The sequence below is a fragment of the Hypomesus nipponensis genome, chromosome 9 (genome assembly GCF_054491055.1).
Source record: "Hypomesus nipponensis isolate SF chromosome 9, ASM5449105v1, whole genome shotgun sequence".
NCBI classification, from domain to species: Eukaryota; Metazoa; Chordata; class Actinopteri; order Osmeriformes; family Osmeridae; genus Hypomesus; species Hypomesus nipponensis.
Genome location: NC_140369.1, coordinates 13415606 through 13432543, shown reverse-complemented (window position 1 = coordinate 13432543; position 16938 = coordinate 13415606). Strand labels below are relative to the sequence as shown.

At 45.1% G+C, this 16938-nt stretch overlaps 1 protein-coding gene across 1 annotated transcript in view; it reads right to left on the bottom strand.

The window, feature by feature from the left end:
* The window catches only part of LOC146273030 (cadherin-4-like), a 122299-nt gene that overhangs the window by 64897 nt on the left and 40464 nt on the right, over nucleotides 1-16938 (bottom strand). The window contains exon 3 of the mRNA XM_084705349.1: nucleotides 3807-3830. Coding sequence (XP_084561475.1) covers nucleotides 3807-3830 — 24 coding nt within the window. The remainder of the gene's footprint in view (nucleotides 1-3806; nucleotides 3831-16938) is intronic.

Below are 16938 nucleotides of genomic sequence, written 5' to 3'. Positions count from 1 at the left end.
CTCAGTGAGCCTTAATGCTACAGTGCTTTTCAAAATGATTCAGCCAAGCCAGGAGGAATGAGGAGAGACATGTCTGGACCACCAACAGTATCCTATAAGAGGGAGGGGGGAGAGAGAGGGTGTTAAAACGGAGAGCAGACTTCAGTGGGAGGTAATTCCACAGTAAGTCAATAGGGGTGGAACATCCTGTCTTGACATCACAGCCTATCTGGATTAACCACTGACAGACACACAGCACTGCTCACGGTCTGCACAGCTGTATTAAGTTTATAATCAGTTTGAAATACTGTAGTCATTTCCATCATGTTCAGTACTGTCTACTGTAGTCAGTTCACATGAAATGTATCTTTCACCAAGGATAAGAGGAGAATGTTAAGGGTAATGACACCTTGACTATGCTCCACTAGGACTACCAACCCTGGAGAATAAATTCATAGCTGGTTTGGAATATATCATTCTTATCTGTATGCTTTGAACTTGCAGTAGACACCAGTCCACATGGGTCCTGAAGCCCCCTGTGTCTCTCCCAGGCCCCTGGCCTCTGTCATCTGACTCACAGAGACAGACTTACTCACTCTTTGGAAAACTGATCTAGCTTCTTTCTGGCCTGTCTGATAGATCTAACCCACTGGGATAGTTTCTGTAGCAGCCATTAGATTCTTTCCTCCGTGCGTCTAGTCTCTGACGTCTGCTGCAGTGTGACTTATCCTCATTCAGGCAGAGCTGGGAACAGGGAGCCGAGGACTAAGCTATGGGATCAACATGCTCCCTGGCAGTTTCCTCTAAGAAATGCTTTGTGTTGTCCCTATACAGTTTTTTGACTGATGGCTCCAAATCCAAACAGAGACTTTGTCCTATAGGCAGACTAAGCAGCCTGCAGCTGAAGGTTTGACAGGAAGAAAACTTTGAGAGGTTCTATTCTTAATTGAGTGGGAGATAGGTGCTTTCCTCCTTAAACCGACTGCAATGTTGGGCTTGTTTCCTCTCTCTCTGACTCAAACCCTTTCTGCAATATTTCAACTGTTGTGTCAATACCCCTAAGCTATAAGATCCACACACATATGAATCTCGGACACTAGACAGATATTGGTGACCTCCATCCTAAATCCACCATCCTGCTCCTCATAGCCGCAGACAGTGTGTGTAGAACCAACAACCCAGACACCGTCCAATCCAGCAGGCAATTAGACCATATCACAAGGCCACTCTAAGAGCAGATCTACAATTAGGCTGACAGAAATGACTTTTCTGACACATCTGAGTAAAGCATGGTTGTTTTTTTTCTGTCAGAGGTCCAGTTATGTGGTTGCAGCAGGCTTGAGAACATTAGCTTCTGTTGTTGTTGTAGATTTGGAGACATTTCTCAGCCCATTAGCTGCTCTCTCAGCCCAAACTGCACTCAAAAGTAGAGAGACAGGGAGTACACACATGAAGGACAAGTCCTTCTACAGTACAGTATTTTCTTTGTGGCCCTTTTAAAAAGGAATGCTATTATCGGTAAACTCTTGAGTTTTAGGCTACAGCACTGTACAAAATAAATCTGAAACAAATCTACAAAATGAATGGAAAGAAATACAGTAAGCCATTTTACCCTTGGATAGGGCTACATTTAGAAAATAAATGTAGTATATTGGGGTCTCAATACTTTAGCCTTTTATATAAACCAGCAAAACATCCAACAAACAACAACCTGGGTCTGGTACATTTTGTAACAGTTCATGGCTTAAGGTTTAATATGCTTTCCAATGTGCTCTTAAATTTGGTCCTGGCAGAGTTAAAGTAGTTTCCATTGCAGTTGATAGCGCCGAACAATTTGCTCGGCTGGCAGAAAAACCATAATCAATCCTGAGATTACAGATAAGGGCAGTAAAACCAGCCAGGCGCAGCGTTTTCTCTTATCACAATTACACCTCGGTCTCCTGCCTCAGGTGCAGTCAATTAAGCTGAGCACCAAGGCTCTTGGCCACCTCACAACGAGAGGGGCTACCTGGGCTACCCGGGGCCCTGTACACTATCTGAACAGAGGTCTGAAGGATGACAAGCAGGGCAAGAGACGTCATTGTACTGCATGTTCTCATTTAAAAACATACAAATAAGGCACACAGTACAGTACAGTACAGTACAGTCTGCATGCACATACACATGATTACCCACACCCACGTACACTATATCCACTCACGCACACTCACACACATACACACACATCCATGCACAAGATTCCTTCATGTAGAGGTATACAATATCCTTGTTGTGTGTTACATACTGAATGCCGTAGCTGTCTGCTAGCAGCACTGATCAATGGAGCAAGGGCATCAAGACCTTGTACTGACACTGCTTCTCTCAGTCTTTTCATGTGACTCCTAACCTTTACGACTCCTCGCATCTAGCATGATAATGACTATAGGTACTGTAATGTGTCTGATTTCTACATAGACTTCCATGCCAACCCTATACTGTGACAACCAGACACAAGCTGAGGTTTGCACATACACCCCGTTCGTGGGAGGGGCAGGTGAACTGCTAACAGCTATAGCTTACGGCACCTACAGTATGAATAACCTACTGCAGGATTGTTCTATGCTACAGGGCCAGGTGTGTTCAGCTGTTTCCCTCCTGGTCCAGCCCACAGCCCTGGTAATATTTAAGGAGCCTATTCATTGCCTTCTGGCAAGCAATATTGAAGCATTCAGTCTCGCACACGCAGACTGGAAAACAGTTGCTTTGCAAGGGCCATCAGGCTTCTGAATGGACACTGATACTGTACTATATATTGTATATTATAGTATATACAATATATAGTAGCATATTGTTGGTGACTGCTGTGTGTAGAGAATTCTAACAAGCTCCCATGTTCCCTGACAATATGTCTGGTTATCTCCTGACAAAAAACAGATGAGAGCATTTCAACTGTATATTCAACCACAAAATTATTTTGTATATTTAGGAGGTCTATTTTATTTTAGCTTATCATAGATGTAATCTATGTTAAACTAAATACTTATATGTTATGTTATGCCAAGTTGCTTTGCGTTGTCTTGTCCCAAAAACTTCAGTGCCCAGTCTGACCTTGTGTTGTTCTGTGCATCTGACAATAAACTATTTGCAGACGGGGACTAGCCGATGCAACAGAGCGTGGTAGGCCCAGGTGGTAATAGCCTGGTACCAGGGATCTGCAGGTGGGCCAGTCCAGGGACACATGGACACACAATGGATCCACTAGGAACTAAGCCTAGTTATACAGTTACCACAGTGATCAGAAAAGGCACAACGAGTTATTTTATTCCTAATCTAACTGGAGGAGGGATGATCACTAGTCTCCTTTAAGCGTGAGGCAAATCGAGCAACTGTGAGAAAAGTTGTTTGGAAGAGTAAGATCATAATAAAAATATATTGTATCTTCTCCTTATGAAAAGCACAAGGATCCCTTTATATGTTATGCTGCTGTTTGAAGCTTTAGAAATACAGATACTGCACAATCCAGTACTCCGGTATCGAATCAAAAAGGGGCCAATAGGTTAAACATGATGAAACATGCATACACACTGCCTGACTAGGGACATTTTTGCAATTGACCAAATGGGCCCATCACCGCTATTTTATGAATTGCATGTTATTTTTTGTTGTTGCTTTAAACATAACATAAACATTAAATGTGATTTATGAGGATGCAAATGATGTCTACCATCAAGGCTCCTCCTGAGACAAAAAAATTAAGAGCAGTTCCTTCCATCTTCACACCATCTTTGACCTGGCACAAACCAACCAGCCAGATCTAACATAACTGAACATGCTGCAGCTGTACTTACCACAGTGCCTTGACAGGGTGGTATCTGCCAGGGAGAGAGAGCGAGAGAGAGAGAGAGAGGGGGGGGGGGAGGGGAAAAGAAAGGCTATAGTCAGAATAAACCATAAAAAACTGCAGACTTGTAACAAGAAGAAATATGGTGATTTAAAAACATATCATACAGTATGAAGACATTTACAGCTATAAGGTAGAGTAAGCTGTGTAGATTTCACCCTAACTTGCATTTGGAAGTCATTGTTAAATATTTAACAGCAAAACACATTTGGATGCCCTGTATATATATTCAATGTTCTTTTGTCCATGAAAGATAGTGCAGTGCACAGAATTCTGAATGTTATTTTTGAATTCCAGCTGGACAGGAGACAAGGCTGTGCCCGTTGATTGAGACTGTTCCCTCTGAGCCAACTGCCTCTTCGACGCCCTCAAACGGAGACACGGGAGATTTGATGAGAATATTTCCTTAGCTATGTTTTGCATTCATTGCCCTCATTTTGAGCAAAAGCATCTCAGGAAGCCTGGACAAAACACCCTCTGCCAAATCCCCCTCTGTCACCAATGTGACCCTCAATTGTTGTTCAATCACTGCAAAGCACTTATAGTAGCACATTGTTGGTGACTGCTGTGTGTAGAGAATTTAAACAAGCTCCCATGTTCCCTGACATTATGTCTGGTTATCTTCTGACAAAAAACAGATGAGAGCATTTCAACTGTATATTCAACCACAAAATGTGTACATGTTTTCTTCAACTGTCTTAACATCTTAAAAAGCTTCTAATGAGGAACAAGCATGCACAAACACGCACAATCTTAAAAATCCATCTTCAATCAGGGAAACTTTTTTTTTCTTCCAAAACGTGTTGCGACCAAAAGCATGCAATGTGCAACATGTCAATAGCTGAATGAGAGGTTTGGTAGCCGGCCTCCTCCTCTCGCCTCCATTCCATGTCCAGGCATCTCTCCTCCATCCCCACACAACGCTTCACACACGCTCAATTATTCATCTCCCTCTGTCAAGGATTCAGCCTGCGTAGCAATTGCCAGCATCCTACAAATTGGCAGGCCGACTCATATTTGGCATATGTGCTGCCTCGCACTCCTCTCCCTCCTCTCCTCGGCTGGCCTCGTAGCCCTCCCCAGGAGAAGACTAACACGGCCTGTCCTGCTCCCATACTCCCTGGATGCATCATGTCTGTCCGTCCTGTCGGCTAGACCTCCCACAGAGATGCTGGGCGTTCTTCCATTGCTTCCATAGCAACAGGTCCCTTCTAAATCTTTGAACAGCCTCATCAGCCAGACTCCAGGCTGCTCGATTGAATGCTGACATTTCACAGAGGAATATCAAATAAAGGGTCTGGTCAAATGCCTTGTCATCAAAGATCCTGAGCCAGGGCTTCATTGTCCACTTTTGCTATGGTGAAACAAATCTAAAAACACTTCTTACTGAGCAAGGTGGGAGGTTGGCCAGAGGAGAACAGAAGACGATGGCCTCGTGATCCATCTGCCCATACCTGACATCACCACTGCCCGTTGGTTTATGCTACACCTCACTCTATGCCAAACATGGATCTGCTTCTACTGGAGCTTGGTAGCACATTTCTTTTCTACATGAAAGAACCCTGTTGGGAAATACATTGATGTATAGCAGTTGTATGTATATTCGAAAGGGCTAACATTTTCAACATTTATAAATACACTGCTGCATGTTGATCATGCATTGAAGTCTGGCCAGTCTACCACCAATGCCTTAGGATCTTCATGTTCAAATTCAACAGTATACAGTGCTATGTTATACTAGGCAAACCATCAGTTCATCCAGTCAGAATGCCATGCTTAAATTAAGTAACAATTAACATTTACTATATTTATTAAATTAACTCAATACATAGAAAGTCTTAAATGTTTATGAGGTGCAACATTTTATTTAAGTATGAATTGAGTGCTATACATTTTTTTTTTGATTACTAACAGAAGGTTGGAACTAATGGAGCTGCTGTGAAATCCTTCATAGCAAGTGATGATGCACACTTCCACTCATTACATCCCCAGGGAAAAGGTCACTGCAACTCATTTCCTCCATCACTTGGATACAAATATGACCAGCTTCCTGAAAGCACAAAATTACATCCTTATTCGCTGTTGGGGAAATGTCTGCTATGCCTCCAGTTGGACAGGGGTTGATGGCCTCCCAGAAATGTCCTTTATGCTACAGTGAATGCAGCAAGGATTTCAATATCAGTATGTTTCTGTGGTTCAAAGTATTGCTATGTGAAGACATGCATCTTCACATTCTGTAAATACCGGACAGGGAGGAAGGGACTCTCTTGAAAGCATGAATCTTGTTGATCTGACATGGAAGTTAAAAGGCTGTCTCTTCCACTGAGCTGTATGGAAATGCAAAGAGCGTGCAGCCTCGAGCACAACTGCTGTACCTCACCCTGTGTGACAGAATGTGGATGTGTGTGTGTGCGTCAGTGTGTGCATTTCCTGATGCCAAGCAAATATTTTAGTCGCCCTAGTGTTGCCTAATTGCCAAAGAGGGTCCTGATAATAAATAATTTAAGAAGAATTTAAGAGTCTAATCAAATTTAACAAATGAATATGTCTAGAAAACAATTAATCAGAGAGCAAATGTGTATTTACAAACACAACACTGGCACAAACAATCAATTATTCATAAAGTGAATGCTGGGTAAGTGGGCTCCTTCCCGGGTGAGATGCTACCATAATTGGAGTGGGACTACAGACGAGGCTGGTGGTGATGGTGGTAGTGTGTGTGTGTGTGTGTGCGTGTGTTCATGTGTATGTGTGTGTGTGTGTGTGTTCATGTGTGTGTGTGTGTGTGTGTGTGTGTGTGTGTTCATGTGTGTGTGTGTGTGTGTTCATGCTAGCTCCCCACACGCTTTCGTCCCCCACAGAACACGACAAGAGCGAGGAAAGAGTCAGCTCATTACTGCCTAATGAGTTGTCTGATTAGTACCGACAATAAAAAGCTTTATTGTGGAGTGCTGTTTATTTTGATTAATTATTGTACTAAAGTGATTGGATGGAAACACAGTGACTTGAAATATTCATATTGACTCTAACAAGACCCTTGTGGAGAGAGGTACAGTCAGTTGAAGCATGGTGGAGACCTCATCTCAGCACACTTAATATGGCCTCCCAGGTGTTGTGGAGAGGTTTTACAGTCGGTGCTCAAATTCCAACATGTAATCTGGCCTTTCTCAACCTCACTGATGATAGGCCCCTTACAGAGTGATCCATGGAACGAAACGCAGTGTTGCTGTGAAATATAATTGTAGTGTTGATGATGGACTGGAATGTTCTTGTATGGTCGCATTGCTCATAACACCCATTGTCCCTTACTCTCTCATTCTGCCTCCCTCTCGCTCTCATTCAGTTTGTCGCTCTCTCTCTCATAATCTGTCTCTCTTTTCTTCTCTGTCTGTCTGCCTCTCTAGCTGTCTCTCTATCTGTCTCTTTCTGTATCTCTCTCACACCCGCCTTCTTTTTCTCTCCCCATGGGTGACCAGCATATGGGGGTGGAGTCATTTCTATGGATTGTGATGTGGTGGGCAGATCCCAGATACAAGAAACAGACTCTTTAGGATGTTGCTGTTGTAAGCAGAACTCCTAATGTATGACTGACAATATGATGTGATTTATATACTGCTACCTCTAACTGAATGGAAAAGAAAGAATTGAATTCACATGCGTGCGAACACCACACGCGCGCGCACACACACACACACACACCATTCACTTCGTAATTCTGTCTCTTCGTCACGTCAACTGTTGTGGCGAGAAAAACAGCAAACAGATTGTGAGGGTAATTCAATTTCCTCCAGTGGCGCTCAGTTCCAAATGGTCTCCATCAGTGAGCCAATCAGCAGCTGATTCAGTGGTTTTCCCAGCTGGGCTTGTTCTCAGAAAGAAAGCCAGAAAAGCTGGGGCTGAGAGAAGGGACCTCTGGATCTCTGACAGGGCTGCTTCCTGCTATAGCTGAAAATAACACACCAAGATCATGACTCAAGCGTTGATTTGACATTCTGTCCTGGGTGTATCGTGGTTGATGGTGGACCTGGGCTTTAACACTGATGACCAGACTTAGTCAGACATCCCCAGCATGTATCAGGACCGTGATGAAACGCATGTGCATGCCTACGTGTGCACAAGCTTAACAGCCAACACATGCATGTTTCATGGAGTACCGCAAATACATCTGAATGACCTGTCCAGATGACTCGTGTCATGTCATGGCTGTAACGTCGCTGGCTGTAACGTCGTTGGCTGCTTTGAGCATGCTCTGCCTCTGCTGCAGAGAGGCTGGCTCCACCTTGCAGCCCGGCCCGAGCAGAGGGAGGGTGTGCTGTGATGAGTGGGTCCTGACACAGACAGATGTTTGGTTCAAAACCATATCCCATTCGGGGGACTGGGGGAGGAGACAGGAAGTCTCCCAGGCCCTGGTGTTCCTCCACAGACATCCCCCCCCCCATCCTTGTAGGCAGTGGAGGGGGCAGGAGAGGGCGAGGGAAGGTGGAGGTAAAGAGTGCACACATCTGCTTACTCTGCAGATGTCTCCAAAGAGCCAAGACCGGAGGGCGAGCTAGTTACTGTAGCACCGATCCCATTGCTGTGTCCACCCAGCAGAGGGCTGAAGTGCCTGATGTTGTTGTCTATGGAGGGGGCTGTCTCGTTTGGCAGATCTAACTGCGAAACACAATGAGTCAATCAGAGTGTACTTGTTAGCGTCAAATGATTCTGTTGTCAATGTTGTTGCTAACAGCCCAGGGATTGTCATCATTGTCATAGTCATCATCATCATCATTCATCCTCATCCACATGGTTGTCATCATCATTCTGTGATTCATGCCGACTGTTTTCCAGCTCTGCAGGTGACAATGACAGTCCTGGTGAGCCAGTAATGTAGAGTGTGTGTCAGTCTAAATCACTCTATGACATTACTGCACAGCCTCAGGGCACAGAGAAATGATCCCAAATGTAACTCTCTTTCTCTCTGTCTCTCTGTCTCTCTGTCTCTCTGTCTCTCTGTCTCTCTGTCTCTCTGTCTCTCTCTCTCTCTCTCTCTCTCTCTCTCTCTCTCTCTCTCTCTCTCTCTCTCTCTCTGTCTATGTTTATTTGATTCTCTTTTAGCTTGAATTAAATGAATGTATATCATTATGGATGGAGAGGGTGGTGACGTTTTTTGTCAGACCTTCTGGTCACGATGTCTAGTCAGCAGGGGGGAGGAGAAGTAGGGACAGAAGAGCCTGGGACAAAGAAACGCACAGCCCATGAGAGGCAGGCGGGGGAGGAGTGGTGAAGGGAGGAAGGTGATAAAGTGTGGGTGAAAGGAAGAGAGACAGGGAGGAACGGGGGTGGCAAAGCTGCCAGTAAGGAAGCCTCCTTTGCTCCTCCCCACGTCTCAGAGAGTATTCCAGTGTAACTTCTCCTCCACAGACAACCAAAGCAGAGTCAGGAGAAAGCACACCTGATTGATCGGTCATCGTTTGTTCTGTCCTTTGCTGGCGTGCGTGCGCCCGCGTGCATGTGTATGCATGCATAAGGGCTCTACATGTTTAGCATAAGCCCAGCAGTCTCTTCCTGTTTTGCACTGTCAACACGTCCCAGTCCTGGTTCCCATCCCTCCTCAATCGAGCAGCCACACCTCCCTCAGCGTCGCACACAGCCAACAGAGACCGTCTCAGCGGCCTCAGAGCAGGCATCCACACCACACCTGAGCACCTGGGATTTCATTCTCCAGGCTCCAGACAAAACCAGCAAACAGCCTGTACTAATCCACGTGGGGCTCATCCAAACACCGCAGTGGCTGCGTCCTTCCAGCATGTGTCTATTACGGCAGCTAAGGACTGCTATTAATCCCCTCAGGAGTCCATTCATGATCTCTACATGGGGATGTCCCACTCCACTGGGGCTCCTGAACACGCCAAACTGCTTTATCAATCCCTCCAGCGTCTTTTAGCACAGGTGTGTGTCTGATACAGTAGATGCTCTTTACAGTGTAAGTTTACATAGTGTGTACTCACAAGTTGAAACATCATCTCCAATGTAATTAAATGTGGAATGAGTGAGACTGTTAAACTGGGAGATGGAAACGAAAGGACTGAGATCATGCTCCTACGGCGTAATGCTAAGATCTTGGTTGGAAAGAACTGCGTTAACGCTGAGAAGGAAAATCTATGTAAGTGAATACGGAATGGCCTCATGCTTGGGAAGATGCTCAAGCTAACGTATCCAAATCTAGGAGGGGACTTCAAACCAGACACCTTTTTTTTTCTCTTGATTCACTGTTGCTCTTGTGTTCACTGGTGTGGATTCCTTTCCCCCTCTGCCAACCTCCTTACACATCCTTTCTGACCCAAAGCCCTCCCAAAGAGTCTGGCCTGATGATTGGCTCCCTGTAGATTTGATTGTAATGTGCAGGACAGGACCAACGGGAGCGAGACAAAGGAGGTGAGCCTCGGAGAGGGATGATATTAGACACAACCTCATTCGCCTTTCCAAAGCCATCATTGATTTCTGTAGTATTCGGCACAGAAACCGGTGTTGCAGTTCTGGGGAAATGAGGCTGATACGACCAACTAGTCTAGACGAATAGACAACAGACAATAGCTGGACGACATGAAGAGGATGCGATCTTAGTGCAGTGGGAGACATTGTGAAGGTCGATGCTCTCAAAGCGGGAAGAAGGAAATAGAAGCAGCACTCCAGGCTCCTCTGATGGAGGTCGAGGCAGCACGCAGCGGAGCCTCGCTCTGATGATGCGCTCGGGCTGGTCTCTGAGTGTTCCAGAAATGCAGCAACAATATGATCTGAAGAGAATACAGGACTGAGAGGAGAACAGAAGAGGACTGGAGGGTATGGTGGAGAGTGGGCCGGATTGTGGAGTAGGTGGGTTGCCAGGCAGGGGGCAGAATGGGAGTAACCCCCCCCCTCCCTCCTCTGATCACCTGGCTGAATAGGAAGGACACTTTGTGGATATGAAGTGAGTGTCACTGTTCAGAGACCAAAAACTTTCCCTCTCACTATCACTGTCGAGCACAATCCTCTCTCTCTCTCTCTCTCTCTCTCTCTCTCTCTCTCTCTCTCTCTCTCTCTCTCTCTCTCTCTCTCTCTCTCTCTCTCTCTCTCTCTCTCTCTCTCTCTCTCTCTCTCTCTCTCTCTCTCTCTCTCTCTCTCTCGCTCTCTTTTTTTTGCCCAGCCCATATCATCTGCATGCTCAAATTTATGAGATGACAATTTACTCCAAAAACAAACACAGTAAACACATTGTGTTATCACAGCCCCTAGTAAAGTCAATGTAACAAGCAGATGGTGATGCTGCACATTACATACAGCTCTGTGATATGTCAAGATAACATTGTGAAGAGACGTTTCCATAAAACCACCCTCTGTGTCGGAAATAGATTTACTCCATTTCATGAGAAACAGGGAGAGCTGTGAAATCTCATTCCGCCCTCAAACAACCCTGAAACATATACAATCTCACACCAGTGCAGGAATTGGAACACTTATTCTAAAACCCTGGTAAACCTGTTTGCAGTTAAGATGTGTTATGTATATAGTTGCATCATGAACTGTAGTAGAGGAGGGAAATTGATTGATCAGTCGCCTTATGCGCTTCTTTGTTTTCACAGAAAGTCCTAAAACTGCATTCTATGTCTCCATAGACATTCCATTTTAGAGTCCCCTTTATTTCTACAAATGACCACCTTCGAAGACCCTGTCAGGGAACAAGCACACAACACAGTCGTGGGAGCCACACTAGCTGAGGAAGGAAGGCAGACAAAGCCTCCAACCCATCTAATGATGCTAGGCCTTATCTGGCAGTTCTGCCAGCTCTTATTTTCATCAGTTTTGACAAGCCCATTAAATGAATGTGGCCCCTAAAATAAACATGTTTGTGCTGAACTGAAACGACAGCCAGTGATCACACCTCCCAATGTTGGGGAGAGATACGGCACCTTTTTAATTAAAAGGCGGCTCAGATGCAGAACTGAACGGACTAGATAAACAGCCTCCAGCACGCAAACTACAAACTAGGCAGCAACTCGTAATAGGATTTGAACAGAAACCATGACCCCAGATGCAGCACATTGCTGGTGTTAATGATCAAATACTTTATATAGAACAAACTACAGGAATGTTGATAATAGAGGGGACTACTACACTGCTTTTGATGCTCAAGTCATATCCATTGATCACAGTTTATAGGATAAGCCTGAATAATATCAAGAGGGTCAGCAGTGTTTGTTGCTGTTACATGTGCACCGGCACTACACATTCTCTGCACTCTTTTTTGTGTCACTACGGCAGCGTAACTTAAACTGCAGGACGGATTGCACAGGGACTTTCCTTTGAATTCCCATCTGTTCTACAGCCCTTGCAGAAGCACTGCCATACAGTATTGCCAGGTAAGGCAAAAATATCTGAGACTCCAGAATTGAATTTACATGATCAATAAGGGTTGAATCCAACAGTGAAATCACTCCACATTACATACATGCACACATGCACACATGTGCACTTCCTCTGACAGGGCCTCTGCTTTTAGTTAATGACATTTTCATGTCCTGAAATAAATTGACAAAGAAAAACCAATATATTGGTCCACCAAGGGTTACAGTAGACTATAACAGGTCCTGAGGTATGGTGTGTTCAGATTCACAGAGTAGATGTGAGAGATTGGGGAGCATGTTTTATCTTCTCTGAGGACAGCCCACGACAAAGGCAGACTACAAAGGCCATATCAGATTTGAGGTGTTCTAAAGTTCGATGAGGCACTGACATGTTTTTCCTCCAAAGGATATCTTCATCGCTCCACACAGTCGTATCTCGGAGAGGAGAAAACGCTCCCGCCTCAAATGATGTTGCCAAGCTGAATATGACCAAATCGAAGCCATCAAGCCGTCCCTGGGACACAGACTGACAGCAAGTGAGCTATTATCATGGCGTCTTATCCAGTTTGATATCTTCTCTTTCTTCTTCTCTATTCCGCCTTCTCTTGTCTTGGACTGATAGATCTGCCTTTTTTGCCGTACAACTTCTGCCATGTTTTTGTTACATTTTGCCATGCTGCAAACCGGGGTTCAGCTTAGGGACTGCTGTGCACAACAACATCTCGAATCAAAATGATTGCATGCAATGTGTATGTTTTCAGCGGGGCTCTGTCCTCCTTAGTGTCCTGCTGAGATCTGGCAGGTCCTGCAGTGATGGTTCTGCAGTGTCTTTACTGTGCATGTCCTGAGCTAAGTGCTGTGATGTCCTTGCAGTGTCAGGATTAGAGGATAATTAAATGCATGTTGAAAGTGAATGTTTTGATTTACATTTTTCATGTCCATGCCTGGGGTGCATTCTATATTACAGATGATACGAACAATGTGCCTTCACAAGGACATATAGAATATATAGGCAGACCTATTTATAGTACTGTGCGCTGTACCCATATGTAGATAGTACTGTACCATGTCTCTGTTGTGCCAAGGATGATCACATGCATGGTTAAACTCCTATTGTGACTGGCTCTCAAAGACTTTGGGATGGGACAGATCGCGTTGCCCGGCAGCAAACCTGCAATTAAGGTCTCTTGTTTCTTTCACAATAAACCGTTAGCACCACAGCTTGAAAGAACATAATCTGGCCTCTTCCCAGCCATCCCCCTCTGGGAACTGATTTGCGATTGCATTTGTAGATAGAATGTGCATTCAATCAACAGTGCGCTTTCAGCTTTCAGACCACCCCGTTCAAGCGCTAGAGGGATACAAGAGATCAATAGGGATAAATTAATTACCATGGTGCCAAATGGGGATTGTGCTTGTGAGTAACTTGAATCACCATAGAAACAGTAAGCATGTGGTAGTAAGTGTAGCTATGCCCAAGATAGGGCCTGAGATTGTTCCACGTTCAACCCAGGAGGGAAGCAGAGTTCTCAGAGCCAAATGGCATGGCTCGATTATTGAAGCCCTACAGGAGTTACTGTACACCCACCACTGCTATGTAGAAACACAGCGGGGCCTGGTTGCATGCAGAACCATCAGCACACGGACATCAAAGCCAATTGACTAAAAGTAATGTCAGCAGTCCAGGCAGCCTTGTACTGTCTTAATGGAAATGGAACAGGATGTCACGATATGGGAGTAAGGGACTAGGACAAGAGAGAGACAGAGAGAGAGAAAGATGGGGGGGAAGTGAGTGTGCGGGGGCAGTGAGTGACAGACAGAGAGAGTGAGTGAGTGAATGAGTGAGAGAGAGAGAGAGAGAGAGAGAGAGAGAGAGAGAGAGAGAGAGAGAGAGAGAGGCAGCACTGTCTCTCTCCTTCCTCCCTCAGCTGCTGCTGTCACCTCCAGCGTGTCGTGTCCACCGCAGGACCGGCCAGCCAATGAACTCCCTCCCGGCATGTACATCTATAAAGAGCAGCACGCCGTCCCCTGCTCGCCTGGAGAGCCCATTCACTACAACACTAATATCACACAAGCAATGAATTCCTAAAAAGTGCAATCAGAGAAACAAGGTGGCCCTTGCCTCCACCCTTGCACTTGCCTCCCCTCTCCTACTTACACAAGCAATATTCCAAGCTGTTGTTTTGTTTCCGTCACATTTTCCATTAAAACTGACATTTCATCTAAATCAAGCCCTTGGGGCGGAAACGCAGACACAAGCAACGGAGGTAAAGAATGGGAGAATTCCAAAGTGAGTGGGTGTGGGTGTGGGTGTTTGTGTGTGTGTGTGCGTGTTTGGGTGTGTGTGTGTGTGTGGGTGTTTGGGTGTGGGTGTGTGTGTGGGTGTGTGGGTGTTTGTGTGGGTGAGAGTGTTTGTTTTTTGCGCCTCTGGCACTAAACAGACTCTCAGTAATCAAAAAGACTGTCATTATTTTTAGACATCAGTGAGACATCAAACCAATTCCCTCCAACTGTGTTCTTTGTGGTTATTAATACACACAGCATGGTCATTTATATGAAAAATAAACAGTAAAAGTACAACAAATAAACTCTCTATCTCTTTGTCGCAAACATTCAAGCTCTAAACTGGTCTTTTTTGTACTGTATATTCACTTGTCACCTTGTCGTCAGCTGTGAAGAGAAGAGAGGAGACCAGGGAATAGACTGAGAAATGACACTTGACCGAATCCTTCTCTTCAGGATCCTTGAGAGTGCAGTTAGACTGAGCCCCTGGCCTCTGTTCTGCAGGGTCTACAGCTCTGTTTTGAAGAGGCTGGAACGTACTGACCCCCGGGAGCAAACAGTGGAGCTGCAGGAAGGAGGAGTGTTGAAGCACACCACACCGGGCCAGTCCTACCAAGAAACTAAAGGTACCGCTTAAAAGTGTATCCGTACATCTATCCATAGTATGTAGAAATGGTTATACCTTCCCTGAAAGGAAACCCTTTTCCAAAAGAAGACGATTATCTGCTCAAGTAGCGGTTTAACCTTTGTTGAGCCCAAATTAAAATGCAAATACTATAATAGGTACTAAACAAACATAAATACTACAGTAGATGTAAATGATCCGTTCGTGTTATAGAACTGCAATGTCATTGACGTTCCCCGGGACCTCTCGAGACACAAGCTTCATCAAGCATCAGCCAGACCAAGTACATTTGTTAGGAGGGGGTGGTTTACTATCCAGAGACTGTGTTAAGAACCAGCAGGGCATACGTTTACACGTCTGCATTGACCTTTACCATCTACCTTAATGAGATTCTCATCGATTCACTTTCACTGAGAAATAAATCAATGGACAACTCTATCAAAAATTGACACGGCACCTCCTGAATGCGCTGACAGTGTTCGGTCTGAATTGGGAAATGGGAGGTCTAATGAGACACCTTCAAGAGTAGTGTGATCATTGTTGTTGACATGAGTGTGCTGTGCATGGTGAGTATTTGGGTTTGTGTTAGTGTTTATGTCAGAGTGTCTACATTGGGTGCAGAGTACAGGAAGTCAACACAAGAGGACATTTCACCGATTGGTCCAAACTAGCCTGTTGTTGCCGTGGCTCATTAAGGCGTTCTGCTCTGCTCTGAGGTGAGAGATGAGAGGGATCAATAATAGCAGAGGCTTAGGGGCAGCAGAGGAGAGCTTTTCAAGATCTCTCCAAATGAGATGTCAGCAACGCTCAGAGATGAAACAATGTGAGATATGTAATGTTTTGCATCAATTACCTGGGTAATCAATGTGTTTTTCTTTTTTGTGGGGGGCAGGGGGTGAACTGTTTGGGAGTGGTAAATGGAACTGAATGTGACATGTGAATGAATAAGAGTGCTTGTGTGTCTGTGTGATTGTCTGTGATTAGACAGACAAAGGGTTGTTTTTGGGTGGCAAATGAGTGGACACACTACAATTAGGTCTCAACTGCACTGATTAAAGATGACAGGGGAACATGGTATTCTCTCTCGTGCACACAAATAACAGCGTAGACACTTGCTTCATTTGCTGGCTATGTAAATTGGATTTGATAGGCTATTAATGGTCTAATTGGTCATCGGAGAGCCTGTCTTTTCCCCGGAGTGTCTCTCTCTTTCGCTACAGTGAGCTGATGACTGGAGGACACCAGTGATACACAGCTGATATAGCTGGATCACTGACACCTCATCACACATGACTGTGTGGCTGCAACTTTGCCAACAGAGCTTGCACAGGCAATCTTCATGACTAACCAGCCTTAAGCAGGAAGACATACACTCACACGTAGGAATACAACAGCCAATCACACATAGGAACCATACAGCTGATCAAACTAGGCTCTCTCTTCTTCTTGTGTGATGGCTAACACACACGGGCCATGATGGATGGATCCCCGTGGCAAACACGCCCAGGAGAACCGGGCCATGCATCCACTGTGAAGGATACTTAATGGAATTGACCCTGCAATAACCTTACCTCCCTCTCTTTCTCTTCTTTTCCCTCCCTCCATCCCCAGGAACAGGGGCTTCTGAGAGGAGAAGAGTAGCAGACCGGTTGCCTCTGCAGAAGTGTTTGATCCCGGACTGGATTACAATGAGGCAGCAGAATTGAGAACGTGCACCTCGATTCATTATTAATCTCAACCCAGGCACCAATCCAACTGGGCCAAACGCTTCCCCTCCATGGTGGCACCATAAGGAAATCACTCTCTCT